General features: G+C 38.2%; 1 protein-coding gene across 2 annotated transcripts; it reads left to right on the top strand.

The window, feature by feature from the left end:
* The first annotated feature begins 8,337 nt into the window (after positions 1-8,337).
* On the top strand, positions 8,338-13,226 carry CDT1A (CDT1-like protein A). 2 transcript variants are annotated; one of them, XR_015180957.1, is made up of 8 exons: positions 8,338-8,933; positions 9,045-9,164; positions 9,282-9,516; positions 10,830-11,570; positions 11,830-12,031; positions 12,138-12,228; positions 12,330-12,503; positions 12,761-13,226. XR_015180957.1 is itself a non-coding variant. In XM_086451873.1 (7 exons), the coding sequence occupies exons 1-7, from the start codon at positions 8,605-8,607 to the stop codon at positions 12,385-12,387; spliced, it is 1,776 nt and encodes a 591-aa protein (XP_086307999.1). In that variant the 5' UTR covers positions 8,338-8,604; the 3' UTR covers positions 12,388-12,719. The 2 variants fall into 2 exon arrangements, 1 of the variants encoding a protein (XP_086307999.1); XM_086451873.1 differs by lacking the exon at positions 12,761-13,226 and having other exon boundaries at positions 12,330-12,719.
* Positions 13,227-16,927: the final 3,701 nt, after the last annotated feature.

Genomic DNA, 16,927 nt, shown 5'->3' with positions numbered 1-16,927 from the left:
AGACAACTGGAGAATGGAAGACCCGAGAACAGAGATTGGTTCCTTACCACGAGTATTTAGAAGAACTAAGCTCGCGCTTTGATAGGATTTCATTCACGTACATGCCGAGAGCTAAGAATCAGTTTGTAGATGCGCTAGCTACACTTGCCTCTATGATCAGTATCTCGAAAGACTTAATCATCGACCCTATCGAGATTGGAATTCAAGATGAGCCAGCCTATTGCTTACCCGTTGAAGTAGAAGAATCTGAAGAAAAGCCATGGTATTCTAACATCAAGGCATATCTTGAAGATCGAACGCTCCCCTCAGATGCAACGCCAAATGATCAAAGGACCATTCAGAAGCTAGCAGGGCAATTCTTTTTAAGCAACGGTATTTTGTACAAGAAGTCGCACCATGAGGTCTTACTTAGGTGTGTGGCAGAAACATAAGCGAAACGACTAATTGAGACTGTACATGGGGGAGTCTGTGGACCTCACATGAATGGTCATATGCTTGCTAAGAAGATCATGAGGATGGGATAATATTGGTCGACAATGGAGAGTGAATGCTATCAGCATGTCCGCAAATGTCATCTATGCCAATTTATGCCAACAAAATCAATGCTCCACCTTCAGAATTGCATAACATGACCACTCATTGGTCTTTCTCGTTCTGGGGCATAGACGTCATCGGTCAGATCTCGCCAAAAACTGCTAATGGGCACCGTTTCATTCTAGTGCCCATCGACTACTTCACCAAATGGGTAGAAGCGGCGTCCTATGCTAATGTCACCAAAAGCAATGTCTTGAAGTTTATCAAGAATAACATCATCTGTCGGTATGGACTTCCCAGCGGATTGGTAACTGACAATGCTAAAAACTTCAAGAACAAGGACATGGTCAAGATGTGCGAAGACTTCCAGATCACTCATCACAACTCTGTAACCTACAAACCTAAGATGAATGGAGCAGTCGAGGCAGCCAACAAGAACATCAAGAAAATCATCGAGAAGATGGCAGTTACGTACAAAGACTGGCACGACATGTTGTTTTTCGCCCTTCACGCTTATCGGACTTCATTTCGAACTTCAACTGGGGCAACTCCGTACTCATTGGTGTATGGCATGGAAGCAGTCTTACCCGTAGAGGTTGAGATTCCTTCCCTCCGAATCTTAAAAGAAGCAGAGTTAGATGAAACTTAATGGATTCAAGCTCGGTTCGATCAGCTGAATCTGATTGAAGAGAAACGCCTTGCAGCCATTTGCCATGGACAGATCTATCAGCGACAAATAGCTCGTGCCTATAACAAGAAAGTTAAGCCTAGGGATTTCTCACCAGGAGACCTGGTCTTAAATAAGATTCTACCAATCCAAGAAGACGCCAGAGGAAAGTGCAGACCAAACTATGAGGGACCATTCATCGTACAGAAGGTAATGACGGGAGGAGCTCTGATTCTCACAGAAATGCACGGACAAGTCTTCTCGCAACCGATCAATGCTGACACTGTTAAGAAATATTACGCTTAAGACCTGACCCTGAGATGACGAAATGCCATTTTTGTTATCCCAAGCAAAACATCACACCCTAGTAAACCCTTTTGAGCTATCACGTTCATTTCTTAACTTAAGACTTGGGCAAGTCAACAACTACAAAACGAAAAAAAAAATCAAAAGCATCAAAAGTACTCCTGGCCCGCATGAGGATAAACTGTGAACGGCCAAAAATACAAAAAAATCAAGAAAGTCAAAAACTCGAATACTTGATCATAGCTCGACCCAAATCTCCAGCCTAAACAAGTTCGAGAGATGCTGGGTGGAGACATAGATCACCTTTTCGAAGTAAAAATAGACAAATCCCAAGTCTAATCCACTCTAGACAAACCCAGACCTTAACATTTTTTTTAAAACCTTCCACTACCATAAGCCTAAGCCAACGTTTCGTCCTACTTAAAGTCCTTTTTGATCAGGAAATGTTCTAAGACAACATAATGACAGTGGCAGCACCAATGATCTTGCGACTTGGTCCGAACCTCAAAGCCTTGTTATTCGTTGGAAGACTCGAGAGGGGAATCCAGATCGAAAGAGAGTACTCGAAGTGTAGAGTAGCCGATCTCGCAACTCAACTTGAGTTGCCGAACCACGAATAGTCGTCAGCAAACTCGATAGGGGAATCTAGATCTATTACTCAAGAAAGAGTGCCACTACAAGAGTAGAGTCGTCGATCTTGCAACTCAACTTAAGTCACCAAGCCACAAAGACACAGAGACTCCGAGCAGAATTGTAATGAAAAATCTAGAAAAATACAAGCATGGTCTGAAAGGGCATGGTGAAAACCTGAAAGGGCGCTATGAGTAAAAGAATCAGACTATGGCAAGATCAAAGCCACTAGTAAGATGAAAATCCTAAAAAGGACGTCAATGCGTAAAAATGTGGAAACCGGGTCTGATGAAAACCGTAATTGGCATCAAGGGCAATAAAGGTTAATAAAAAAAAAAACTCCTGGCCCGCAAGAGTATAAACTGTGAACGGCAAAATCTTTCCAAAATCCCGAAACCCAAACAGATAATAGTCTTCAAATACCAGGGCCCTAGGAATGACTCTAAAGGAATCAAAAGAGCAATTGACGTTTATATCCTCTGTGATTGGCAAAAACACCAAGATCGTCGCAACCAAAGATTTTACAAACTCTGAATTTATCTTACTCATTTGATAAAAATATTTCATAAAATTTCAAAAAGAAAAACTACTATTTTGGTCGATGATGAAAAATCTAGGACTTATTCAAAACTTCAAGTTTTCAAAGCATTAGATACACCTGAGGCCAAGTAATTACAAAACCTATTTTCTTTGTATTTAATCTTTCAATATTTTGCAATAAAAAGAAAATACAAAAAGAGTTAATACAACGCAGTCAATCAAACATCATGAAAAAAGAGTCAAAGTGTTCCTCCAAAGCACGGATCCGGGCAGCATGACTCATCATCACTTTTCCAGCGTCCGAAGCATTACGACTCACTAGACAAGACGCGAAGGCATCGAAGCAGGGACCCCAAGCAAGCTCCTCCTGAGATCACTCTCCGAGCCTACTGAGGTAGATAAACAATTGATCATCGAACTCGTAGTTGTAGCAATGGAAGAGTTTATAAGAATGACCCAACTAGGGAAACCCTTATGGATGCATAGCCTTGATCATGCTTATGAGATTCTAAGTGAAGATGAGTACGAGTGAACATTCCCGAGGGGAGTTTGGTCAAAACCATTTGAATTGAAATCAGAACCTTCTCGAGAAACGGCCGTTGTTATCATGAATCACATTAACCTTGTTGAGATCCTTATGGATGTGAATCAGTGGTCCACTGTGCTTTCTAACATTATTTCAAAAGCAACAACTCTTGAGGTCGTATCAACAGGCTAGCAGAAAACTATAATGGAACTCTTCAAGTGATGACAGCAGAATTTCAAGTCCCTTCACCTTTTGTTCTGACTCGAGAGAGTTTCTTTGTAAGGTATTGTAAACAACATGCTGAGGGAATTTGGGTGGTGGTCGATGTTTCCTTGGATCGTTTGCGTCCTAGCCCGATATCGAGATGTCGAAGAAGGCCATCAGGTTGTTTAAATCCAAGAAATGTCAAATGGTTACTCCAAGGTTATATGGGTCGAACACGTAGAAGTGGATGATAAAGCAGTTCATAGTATATATAAAACACTGGTTAACTCCAGCCTTGGGTTTGGCGCAAAGCGTTGGGTTGCTACCCTAAATCGACAATGTGAACGCCTTGCAAGTGTTATGGCTAGTAACATGCCCGCTGGAGATGTTGGTGTGATCACAAGTCAAGAAGGGCGAAAGAGTATGTTGAAGTTAGTTGAGAGAATGGTGATGAGTTTTTGTTCTGGTGTAAGTGCTTCTACTGCTCACACATGGACAACATTATCGGGAAGTGGCGCTAAAGATGTAAGGACCATGATTGGAAAAATCATAGATGATCCCGGCAGGCCTCCTGGTATTGTATTAAGTACAGCTACTTCTTTCTGGCTTCCAGTCCCACCAAAGAGAGTTTTCAATATCCTTCGCGATGAGAACTTTAGAAGTGAGTGGGACATTCTTTCTAATTGTGGTGCTATTCAAGAAATGACACATATTGCTAATGGCAGAGATCCTGGTAACTGTGTTTCTCTACTGCAAGTTAATACTCCAAATTTCAGTCAGAACAACATGTTGATATTACAAGAGAGTAGCACCGATGCAACGGGCTCTTTTGTAATCTATGCTCCTGTTGATATTGTTGCAATGAACGTGGTTCTAAATGGGGGAGACCCAGACTGTGTAGCACTCATTCCCCCTGGTTTTGCTATACTCCCCAATGGGCTAACAGTAAATAGAGGTAGAATTACTAAAGTTGGGTCTGGTGGATCCCTATGAACTGTCGCATTCCAGATCTTGGTCAACTGTGCTCCAACTGCAAAACTTTCTCTTGGATTTATGGCGACTGCTAACAACTTCAGTGCTTGCACCATTGAAAGGATCAAAGGTATCAAGGGACAATGCATGAATTGAGAGGTTTAGCTTATGATAGAAACAGAGCAAGATCAACAAAAAAGCAATGAAAAAAAAAATCAAAAAAAATCAAAAGAATTTCAAAAACCTTTCGAGTTGCACTCAACTCCGAGTTGTCAAAACACGATCGAAGAAATAATCGGATTTCAAAACTCATCAAATTGTCATCAAATAAAAGATCTCACACGAGCTCCGCGCCATCGAGATCAATGAATTAATAAGGCAAAACTCTGTCAGACCCCGTGCTTGAGTAGTCATTTTCCACAAAAATCTTCAATACAATCGATAATTCGAGATCGTGTTTTTACAGAATTTTTCTGGCCCGTACAAATAGGGGTTTAGTCTATTCTTTGCAGTTCTTTGCATGTAATTCCAGCAAAGAAGGACAGCTGTAGATACCTCAATTTGAATGGGCTACTTCTCGAAAGGGCCAAAAAATATCGATTTTCCAAATAAATGGGCCAACGGGCCTTAAGGGCCCAAGTCATTGAAAAGTGACATTTTTACCAAACCGAGGCCCCTAAGACCTCTCAATGGTTTAGGAGGCCCACCAAAAGGACTCGGCCTACCTTACGCTTTCCCAATATTCACCGCTCCGCTTCCAAAATAAAAAACGCCAAATTTTTGATAAATTTCACCAACGGGCCTAAAAAACCCGATTCGCCAACACGTGGCATTTTTTATCAAACTAATGATTGCAAAAATCTAAAAAAATTAAAAAATTAAAAATGTGAGACTTGGGATGCCTACCCCTTCTCTACTACCACCGCTCCGCCTTCGAATCCGCAAAAACCATAGGCCCATCAAAGGCCCAAAAGCCCTCAACACTTTCCTAAATCAATTTCTCACCTTACCCCTAACCTAAAATCAATCCCACATCACCTAAAATCTAAAACCAACCTATACCCTCAAAATCCATTCCAAAATAACCCTCAACCAATCCCTAAAATCCAAAACCATTTCTAAAATCCAAGCCCAACATTATAAAGCCCACAAATCATTAAGCATATCCAATTCATTATCCAACCCACAACCCAAACCCATAAACCACAACCCACATCAACAAATCACTCTTTTATCATCAAAAGATGACACATGTCATCACCCCATCTCACCTCCCTCATCCAACCACCTACCCCATTAATTCTCTTTAAACCTCATCTACCCACACATCAACCCATCACCTTTTCTCTCAAATCAAACACATCAACCCACACCCCTAACCTATACCTCCCATAATCTACCCTCATCATTCCCTACAAAACCTACATCTACAACCTAAACCTACACCATCCTCTCAAGTCAAACACTCAACCTCTCCCATCAACCTATCTCAATCCTTCATTTCCAACCACTTTGACACATGGCATCATCTCCCTCACCCTCCCAAAATATCATCAACCACCTCTTTAAATCCTCCACTCTCTTAAACCAAATACCATTTAATCTCAACCACCATCTTAAACTCACCTCACCAAACACTCCACCCAAATGGGTTGGGTAAGATCCAAACCATTTGGGTCAAAACTCACCTATTTAACCCTCCTTCCCTAAATACCCTCCAATCTCCTCTAAATTACATCAATTTCTTTCTCAAACTTATAACCATTCTATCATTTTTCTTCATTTCACCCAACTTTACCCCCAAAATAACTCCTCAACATCTATAAATACCCTCCTCCTCTTCCTAAAAAAGCCCCCCAACTTTCAATACAAAAATTCTCCCCTCCCACTCTTACAAAAAAAAATACTACCAATTCTCTCCCCCAAGTCTCACAAAAAATTTTTTGTTATACTCCACTCATCTTTCTCATCATCTCTTCTCTACTCCTTCAACGATACAAGAATTGTATTTTCATAAAATAGTAAAGACTCAAGAAGAAGAAAAAAGAAAGAAGATACAAGGTGGGTTCAAGGCAATCCCCCCATCTCTCTTCTACACCCTCTCCTCCTCCCTCTTCTATCACCCATCTCCCCTTCATTTTATTTTTTAGGATGACTGGACCCCACGGCTAAAGGTCTATAAGGGTCATTTCCATCAATGGAATGACCCTATGATCAAGCCGAAAATGAACCCCTATCTAGGGTACAAATGCACCCATGTGGCACATTTTTTTTCACATCTTTTTAAATAAAAAAGGACCAAGTTGAGTTGAGGTTACCACTATTTAGTAGGGAGAAAAGGATGCCTAACACCTTCCCTTTTCTCCAACCGAGTCGCTTACCCCGTATCTCAAAGATTTGATCCGTACCTTATCCATCGAGAGTTACTAAACGCCAAAATGTCACTTTTTCAAAAAATGTACACCTACTTACAAAAATGAATGGTGGCGACTCCAAACCATCGTAGATTTGGCCGTCGTAATGACGAAATCACGTGTCTACATCGGCCAATGCAAGTTGTGGAACTTCAAAGGTACTCATGTTGGTGATTAAGGATCTGAGGAAATATGAAGGCTCTTCTGGCTGTTTATACTTCTTTCGTTTGACCACCTGTGGGTACAGAAGATTAAACGTTACTATATTGTTTAAGAAAAAGAAAATGCATGATGTTTTATTAAGTCGAGTCAAGTTATTTATTTATAAGGTAAACGAGTTTTAGAGAAAATGATTCTTCGGCGCGGAACCGACATCAATGCAGAGTTGATATCAACGCGGAGCTAGTATCAATAAAGTTCTTATGTGTTTTTATCATTTTACTCCCAGGACTTTCTTATTACGATTTTGTGCAATTGTCATGGCAACTTTTTCCACTCGGATCGATACACAATCCTTTAATGTGGATTTTGCAATAACAAATTATTTTATATATAAAGGAAATCAAAATAAAAACTCTCTTCAATCTCTACAAGATTAAACCAAATAACGGAAGACTAACTAAAATTAAAACTCAAAACAAAAAATCATCTATCAATACATCTAGAGATTATAAACATAATACCCTAGGGTATCAATAAAAAATTAACCAAAAATTGCTATAGAAACTAGTTTTGACTGAATCAAGTTCAACTTTAGAGAGAGAGAGAAAAAAAAAGACATGTATTTTTGGGGATAAAGTACGACCGTCGTGGTAGGAGATAGAGAGATCTTCAATGAGGAGAGAAAAAATACCAACGTTTTCAGAAAGGGTTTCCAAGCCGTTTTCTCAAATGTTTTCTACAAGTATCAAAATCGTTCGAGTTCTTTGAAATCATCAATCAAGAGAGAGAAAGAGAGGAGATTGAGTTTTGTGAGAACTTGAATCAAACAATGGTATGGGTATGGGCACCTTCTTCAACGGGTAAATCTTCAATCGTTTGATGGTTTTTAAGGTTTCGAACTTTAATGATTAAGATTTTCTGTAGAGAGAGACACATGAGGGAAAAGAGAGCTTCTATCCCATCATTTTTTTAGGGTTTCCTATTGAGAAATTCGTGAAAGAGAAGTATTTGTTTCTTTGTGATTTTTGTAGAGAGAAGGATTCGTGAGAAAAGGAGTTTTGAGAGAGAAGGTTTTAGTTTCAATAGAATGAAAGATGGAGGGAGGTATTTGAAAACACCTCAACTCTTTTAAAACAAACGAGGTTTCCGAGCTAGCCCGCACGTTTTGTTTTAAAACGAGCTCCAAGCCGTTGAAAACCCCAAATCCAACAATTGAAATGCATCAATTTCCAAGCCATTTTCTGAGATGTCCCATGAAACGCCCCTTTTAATTAAATCTTCATTTGAGTCGAGCTTTAAAGCTATGGTCTATGCAAACAACCTATATATATTAATTGTTAAGGTATGCGAACATGTATTGGACGATATATCAGTGAGTGTAAGTATAGAGGGAATCTGACTAAGCGGCCTGCCACGATGGACGCCAGCTTCCCGCCAATTCTCGCCTTACTCACATTTATCTACCGTGAGTCACTGACCGCGAATCTGACTAAGCATTCTGCCACGTAGGACGCCATGTCAGATTCCCGCCAAACATGACTGTTAACTCCCGCCAATTCTCGCCTCTTTACTCACAATTTATATCTACTGTGAGTCTGTGACCGTCCATTCCCGCCATTTCTCTCTCTCTCTCTCTCTATCTATCGAAGATGAAACCCTCGACATCACCCTTCAATCCCTTCAAATCCAAGAAGATCACTCGATCGAGCTCGAAATTAGCTTCTGTCGCAAATGAAATCGGTGCTTCAGATCCAAATACCCCAGAGAAACCGATTCAGCTCCGTAATCGAAGCAGAAATCGAGGTGTGGCTTTCTCAGTAAACGAAGTGAGGGAGATCGCAAAAGGGCTTCAGAAATCCAACAAAGGACCTTCAGATCAACTAGATCTAACCAAATCGAGCAGAAAAACTGCAAATAAATTTGGGTCTGATTTCAAATCGTCAAAAAAGCCGACCTGCTCGATCAAACTCCCTGAAAAGTAAGATGTTTGAAGAATTTTTTCGGAAAATTGGTTCTTTCATCACGTGTTTTGGGGTTTTACCTAGTTATGAGATTTTACCCATTTTGGTATTTTATTTATGTGATTTAGGTATGAGATGATGGCTAAGTTCTTTGATAGCATGGAGTGTTCGATTCGGTTACTTCGAATGAAGGGAAAAATGACAAATTTTGCAAACATTTGCCCAGGAATCGAATCATTAACAGACAGGTAATTTCTTATTCTTTAATGCAAAGTTTGATGTGAGAAAATCAGGTAATTTGGTTCTTTTTATGTGGGATTAGAATTGGGTTCTTTTGTTAATTTATCGATTTTGTTGTGTTTTAGGAGATTTTCATACAACCATTTAGCCCAATTGAATTACATTTTGCCCGAGGCGATTGTATTAGAGAAGGTACTTCTGCAAGATGAGAAGACTCTCTGTATGAAACCAGATCTTCAGGTCACTCTGAAAACTGATGTATTGGAAAACAATGGTGGACAGAAAGGGGGGAGTGGGTATTTGAGTTTGAGCAAATTGTTTCGTGCCCGGCTCTTGGATTTCGTCAAAGTCCATCCTGAGGTAGCTAAACCTTATTTTTCAAATCAATCTTTTGTTTCTTGTATTTATTTATTATGTTAATGCACAATTTTTTCTTATTTCAATTCACATTTATTATGCATATAGTTAATTTAACATTAGCCATGTTGTTAGAAATCGAGAAGCAGGATTTAGTTTTAGATTTTATCGTAGTCATGATCCACAATAATTTCTAGTATATTTTACTGGTTAACACTAGCTTTTGCTTTGTAATTATGAATTAATTTGTAAATGTAGCTAATAAGATATAATCATGGGTTTTGGATCCATTGACTCGTGAAGAATGACTCATGACAAAACACATGATCCCAACCATTTAGATTTAAAAAAAAAAAAGAAAAAAACAATGGTTGAGATTTATGCATATCTTGATAACATATATCTCAGAGACACTTATCACGATGATAGATCTCAACCATTGGATTCTGTGTTTAATTGGTTGGGATCATGTGTTTTTTTCCATGAGTCAAGGGATCCTGACTCTATAATCATTATCAAGAAGCTGTTGGAGAAATTGGGGAAACAAGTAAAAGAGGAACCAAAATATAGAAAGTCTCTGAATCACGAGAGAGATCGTTTTCTTTAAACTGACACAAAAATCGTGGTAAGCAACGGTTATCAGAAAAGTTGGTTCCAAGATATATTGAATCGACTATGTATTGTTGTGGTAGATTTGTTGAATCTATTCACTCTCACTGAATGCAATGGTATCGATGAACCATTTTGATTAGCAATTTAATTGTGGGGGAATGAGAACACAAGAAAATCCAATTGAATGTGTGTAAAATGAGAAATCTTCTCCTTTAAGTAGATGTTAAAAGGTGTTTAAGACACCTTTTCAAATGACAGGTCATTGGACCGCCGATGGTTAAAGATAAAACCATAAAGAAAGGGATGCAATTCAAAAATAATTTCTTTTAACAATAGAAAGAGTAACCCATGTTAGCATTCCAATTTTTACATTTTTCATAGCAACTGAAAAATCGGTTCCAGCCATTGCCTTGATTTAAATTATTAAATTCCCTGTGATAACTTTAGCCTTTAGTGTCTCATATCCTCCAAAATGTGAGTAAATTCTACAAAGTTCCTTTAGGATTGATTTATTGTTCTAAATATCTTATGTGCATTGGAAAATTCTTCTGAATTTTTTTTGATGTGGAATGACAATGATTGTTGATTAGTCTTCTGAAAAAGAGAGGATTCATAACCATCTAAGTAGGTTTTTGTTCTTGAATTAAATTCTTATTCTTTGTCCAAGATATCCTGTGTTTTAAAAATGCTATTTATGTTATCAGGGGAACGAGATTCCAGAGGAAACACTACCAGAGCCATTTAATCGAACAAAACAAAATATACTTTCAAACTTGAATGAAGCACAAGTCTCCTCCTTGCCCGTCGAGTCATTACCAGAAGCGATCCCCCATCAATATTCAGCTGTAGCCTCCCACTTGTCCCAATCTTTTCAGAGGCGGTTTGCACATAGGATTCCCATTCGTGAATCAGAGAAAACTCAACTGTTATCCACTGCTCTCAAACCTTCAACCCCTGCAGTACCCTATTCTTGTTTTAAAGAAACTTGTTCAAATGAGGAAATACGTAGTTCTGTTGTTCCATCGCTGCAACATTCAAAACCACCTACCATTAGAAGAACTTCAGTATCCGGTGCTTCCCCTATTAAAATTCCTTTTTCAAGCCCTCTGACAACCTATAACAAAGAGGACAAACCGACGAAGAATAAAGATTGTTCTCCAACAGAAATTGATCACAGCCATGGGACTCCTGCAAAACTCATTTCGACTCCAGCGAAGCCGATGACCGTCACGCCTGACTTACAGACGCCAAAGAGATGTCACATGATCGAAGATGATGATTCCATTGCCTCACCAAACAAGTTGTTGAGGCGCCCACCTCGGAATAGGTCATTATTCACCACTCCCATAAAGAATGCAAAATCTGAGACCGAGAAAAGTGAAATGGGAAGATCATCAGCAGATGCTGATATTATCAAATTACTTCCAGAGTCACTTTTACAATCGGTAAATTCATAACTAACTTGAAGAGTTCCTTCTTTTAAAAATGAATAAAGAAATTATAAAAAGCCGGGCATTTTCAAGAGAATTATTGAGCTCGTTTTGACACAGATTCGACCAGATGTAATTTCATTTACTTTGTGAAAGAATATATTTAGATGAACATAACAACATGAATAGAATGAAATTCAAGTTCACATGGCAAGATTGAAACAAAATTTGACTGTTCCGATGAAGGATTATTAAACCATACTACTATTTGCAGATAAGAGAGAAAGAGGAAAAAGCAATCGAGGAGCGGGATATGGGCATCTTGCAAGCAAGGAGACGGAGGCAGATGTTGGCAAGCCTGCCAAAGCTGTTCAACATGATCCACCTCATATTTCAGTCAATAAAGCGTTGGGTTATTACAAAAGAGGAGCTAATGCACAAGATAATAGTGGGCCATTGTGATATAGTTGATAGAAGTAAGACACTATTGATTCTTATCAGGTTATGAGAAGAAACAATTTCCTGTATAATTTAATAATGCTTAATGTAAGTTAGCTAAATGACTTGCATTTGGATTTGCAGATGAAGTAGAAGAACAGCTAAAGTTATTGCAAGAACTAGTACCGGATTGGATTTGGGAGAAAGTGGCATCTAGTGGGGATCTTCTGATTTGGTAAGTTGGGTCTGAAGTTGTTAACTTGGTTGTTGAATATAAGTGATTATTGTAGTTTGAAGCAGTGTTAAATGTTTACTTTGTGTGAGTGCCTTTTGCAGCATCAATAAGATGTCTTGTCCAGAATTGATACAGAAAAGACTCGCAAATGCTGTGTAAAAGGGAGTGCTTTAACTGATTGATACAAAGAAGGTGATAATAATACAACAAACAAGTTTCTGCACCATTCAAAAAAATGGAGAGACATTTTTGACAGAAGCAAGCTCTCCCTTTGAGTATGTATATATTATTTATTAGAGGAAAATCTAACTCATTGCACATTGTTTCTTATTTATATGTTTCAAATGCCAGAATTATTACAAATTAGTATATCTTTGTTTTTTTGCATGGCTAATGTCTTCTAGATTGGGTGGTCATTTGCATACATCTTTTGGACCTTTACATTAACCAAGATAAAATGAATAAAAGAGAAAAATGTTGTTGGTTTATTTAGTCAGAATTTGAAATTTGACTCCTGAAGTATTTTGGTTAGGCATGTTGAGGTATGTGTCCTATGGTGATGGGTCAGTCAAGTGTACCAGAAAAAATTGACTACTCAGCCCTTGCTTGGTATCATTAAAGCCCGGAGTCATTGTAGATGATTTCATGCAAGTCTAGATCCTTGGGGAATTGGTGGTGGTCGTCCTCCTCATCATGGAATGATCAAGTTCAAAATGTTATTGCAGAAAGAAAGCTCTACTGATAGAATGGAAGGAAACTCTAAAGATAATCCAAATTGGATTCAAAAATTAGACAAATGAACCAAACAAAGACGACCAATTAAATCCTAAAAATAAAATATAAAAAATCTGAAACTAATATTCACGTCTAATCAACATTAGTTAAGATTGATTAAATTGTGGGTCTTGAGGCCATATATTTGTAAAGCACTTGTAATATATTTATTTATTTGTTTATTTATTATTTGAGGTTGGTTGGTAAGCCGGACTTGAGGTAAATTGTGCTTGTATTGATGGATTGATTTTCCTACATAGAATGTGTATATGGTTTTATTTAAGAATAATGATGAATGCACGTGGTTGGGTAAAGAACCGCACATATTTTCATATGTATCTCGATGAAAAAGGTCTATCGTTCTGTGCCCTTGCCATGTCTTATTTAATCAAACAAAGACTAATCTGAACTCTATTTGAAAATTTCCCAGTTTCAAATACATTCATCACGACTCTTTATTTAATCAAACAAAGATCCAAACTCTATTTGAAAATTTCCTATTTTCAAATTTTTGAAAATAATACATCATCTCACCAACCTAAGTTTAATAAGGGTAAAATACACTTTTACTCCCTGTGGTTTGGCATAATTCTATGTCGACCCCCTAACAATTTGACAATTGCACTTACTTCCCCTATGGTTATCTAATGGTTTCACTTACCCCTTTCCATCTAGTTTCCGCCGACCAAACAGTTAAAAATGGTTTTTAAATTTTTATAAGGACCATTTTACCCTTTTCAAAATGTTAATTCTTTTTTATGAACAAAAAATATCCCTGTGAAAAAGAATGGATTCACACGTACGAGTGAATGCTTAGATGGGAACACTTTTATACTTTTAAATTTTAACTTTTTCTGTATATATAAAATAAAATAATAATAAATAAAATAAAATAAAAGGGTATAATAGTAAAATAACATCTGAATTTTAACATCATCTTTTAAAAGGGAGGTAAGTGCAATTGTCAAAATGTTAGGGGATGGAATTATGCCAAACCACAGGGGTCATAGTGTAATTTATCCTTTGAAAAAACACCCCCCTAAATCCCTAGAGCAAACCAAAAAGTTAAAAAAAAACGCTACAAAGTACAACTAGGGGTGTGTAATCGGGCCAGGCTGGGCTTCCTTGAGATTAGGCCTGGTTTGGGATGGGCAGCTCGGGTAGAAACAACGTCGGGTTGGGCTTGAGGTTAGCCCAAGTCATTTCCCAAATGCGAGCTTAGCTTGAAGCCCGATCATAAGGGGGACTTGCCGAGCCTTTGCAGTAGAGCTTCGAGTTGGGCATGGTTTGGGTAGAAAAAAAATAAATATAAATTTTGATCAATCTACACAAATAAATAAATAACATCAAAATTTGTATTAAATTTTAATCTTTTAAAATGTCGATGTAATTAATAATACATTGAATTTAAGTGTGGGGAATTGCATCACAACAAATTAAGTACATCACAACCCACTCATTTTGGATCACGTTGGTCACATTTGGGCCATGTGGACTGTCTCATTGGTCCAAATGACAACTCAACCTCTTTGTTTGTCATCTAGATTGGACTTGAAAAATAAATCCTACAATGAAAAAAGAATTTTTTAGCATTGGATTTTAAATTTAAAAATGGAGGGTCATTGAACTCCTAGATTTAAAATTTAAATCCAACGGTGAAAAAATCTCTTTTTTTAAATTTTGTTGTTTTAAGAGTTCATAAAATTGTATGGCCTACAAACCTGTGGCACTTGATAGTGTATTTGGGTGCCACGTTAACATGTGGTCATAGAGAAGGATGGCCCTTAAGTTCGTATAATCGCATCTGTATCTACATATATACATATAGGGAATGTTATAGCCCAAGACTTTATGAGGACATTAGGATTCTCCAACACTTTTACTTTCTAAAAATACCCTTACCCATTTTTTTAATGAAAAAAACAAGGGCATTTTGGCCTTTTACATGATAAAAGACGACTTCTCAGTCAAAATCTTAAAATCCTCAAGTTTGAGAGAGACAACTTCTCACTCAAAATCTAGGTTTTGTACTAAAGAAATCTAGAACCTTGTACTTTTAGCAAGAGTCGTAGACTCTAGCAAGAGCTTGATTTTTATAAAGGCTGTATACACCCCAATTTGAATGGGCCCGAACCCTCGAAATACGACATTTTCGCCAAACTCAAAGCCTCTAACACCTCTCAAAGGGTTAGTAGGTCCACCAAAAAGCTCGACATGCTCCGCTCCACTCGAAATATCGATTTTCCGACAAAATAAGCCAACGGGCCTCTAAGACCCAAAACATTAAAAAAAATGGCAGTTTTGATTAAATCGATGCCCCTAAGACCATCCAATGGTCTAAGGGGCCCATCAAAGGGGCCGGACTCATCCTACGTTGTCCCAACCTTCACCGCTCCACGCTTACATCCAAAAAAATTGATAAAATTCTCCAACGGGCCTAAAAGGCCCAAATTGCCAAACACGTGGCATTTTTTATCAAACCGACAATTAAAAAAATCTCAAAAAAAATTAATAAATTAAAAAATAGGAGACTTGGGATGCCAACCCATCATCCACCCTCCACCACTCCACCTCGAAATCCACAAACACCTTAAGCCCATGCAAGGCCCATAAACTCTTAACCCTCTCCTAAACCAATTTCCCACTTTACACCCTAACCTAAAATTAACTCCATATCACCTAAACCCTAACACCTACCTTCCCTCAAATATCCAACCCAAAACAAATCCTAATCAAGCCAAAATGACCAACAACCCTCCTAAACCCAAGCCCAACACTTAAAAGCTCATAAACCACTAACCATATCTAACTCATTATCCAACCCACTACCTTAACCATTATCCACTACCCACATCAACCAATCACCCTCCCAATATTAAAATATGACACATGTCATTACCACCCTTCACCTCCCTCATTTAATCACCTACCCCCATCATCATTCTCTAAACAATTCATCTAACCCACATCACCTCTCTCTAAAATCACCTCAACCCATACCCTACCCTAACCAAACCTATCCCCATTTTCTAACATCATCAACTACCCACACCTCAACCCATACCCTAATCCATCACCATTTTCTAACATCATCAATCATCCATATCCCTTACATATCAACCCCTCACTTTCCCTTAAAACACTCCAACAAAATCACCTCAACCCATACTTCCCTCATCATCAATCAACTAACCCACACCCTTCTCTCTAATCAAACAACCCCTATCAACCAATCAACCAATCTCATCACCTCACCCTCTCATCATGATTTCCACATAGCATCATCCCCTTTCTCCTCCCAAAAACCAATATACCCACCTCTTACACAACTCATTCTCCTAAATCTAAATACATCACCACTTTAACCAACCTAACACTCTTTCTCCAAACAACCCTCTTACACCCCACTCCTCCATCAACCATCACTCATCTCACCCTACCAAACACTTTACCCAAATGGATTTGGGTAGGATCTAAACCATTTGGTTCAAAACCTTACCCATTTTCATTCTTTACAAAACTACCCCCAATCTTACTCCAAATTTCATACCCCCATCTTCTAAAAATCATGCCAATACCCATTCTCCCAACCTTTAACCCCATTATATCCCCAAACATCCCCCCAACACCTATAAATACCCCTCCCTTCCTTCCAAAAATGGTCACCAAGTTTCACCAAGTCTCACATAAAAAAAAGAACTCAAAATCTCTCCTCCAATCTCACACTAATCTTCTACAAAACAAAAAATACATTCTCTCATAAGTCTACTAGGGACTCAAGAAAAAGAAGAAGAAGGAGAAAAGAAGATCAAAGATACAAGGTGGGTTCAAAGTATACCCCCATTTTTTCTCTCTCTATCCTCTCATTCTCCCTCTTCTAATATCCCCTCATTCTCTTTTATTTTCATTTTAAATGAGTAGCCCT

Source organism: Akebia trifoliata, chromosome 8, assembly GCF_017979445.1.
Source record: "Akebia trifoliata isolate Shusen 1 chromosome 8, ASM1797944v1, whole genome shotgun sequence".
In the NCBI taxonomy this organism is placed as follows: Eukaryota; Viridiplantae; Streptophyta; class Magnoliopsida; order Ranunculales; family Lardizabalaceae; genus Akebia; species Akebia trifoliata.
Note: the sequence above shows the minus strand (reverse complement) of the source record. Positions and strands in the feature narration are given on the sequence as shown.

Excerpts from the sequence above, each read along its gene's own strand:
- CDT1A (XM_086451873.1), top strand. The coding sequence starts at position 8,605 with ATGAAACCCTCGACATCACCCTTCAATCCCTTCAAATCCAAGAAGATC. Across the intron at positions 8,934-9,044 it reads TCGATCAAACTCCCTGAAAA|GTATGAGATGATGGCTAAGT; the intron begins GTAAGATGTTTG and ends TATGTGATTTAG. Across the intron at positions 12,229-12,329 it reads AGTGGGGATCTTCTGATTTG|CATCAATAAGATGTCTTGTC; the intron begins GTAAGTTGGGTC and ends TGCCTTTTGCAG.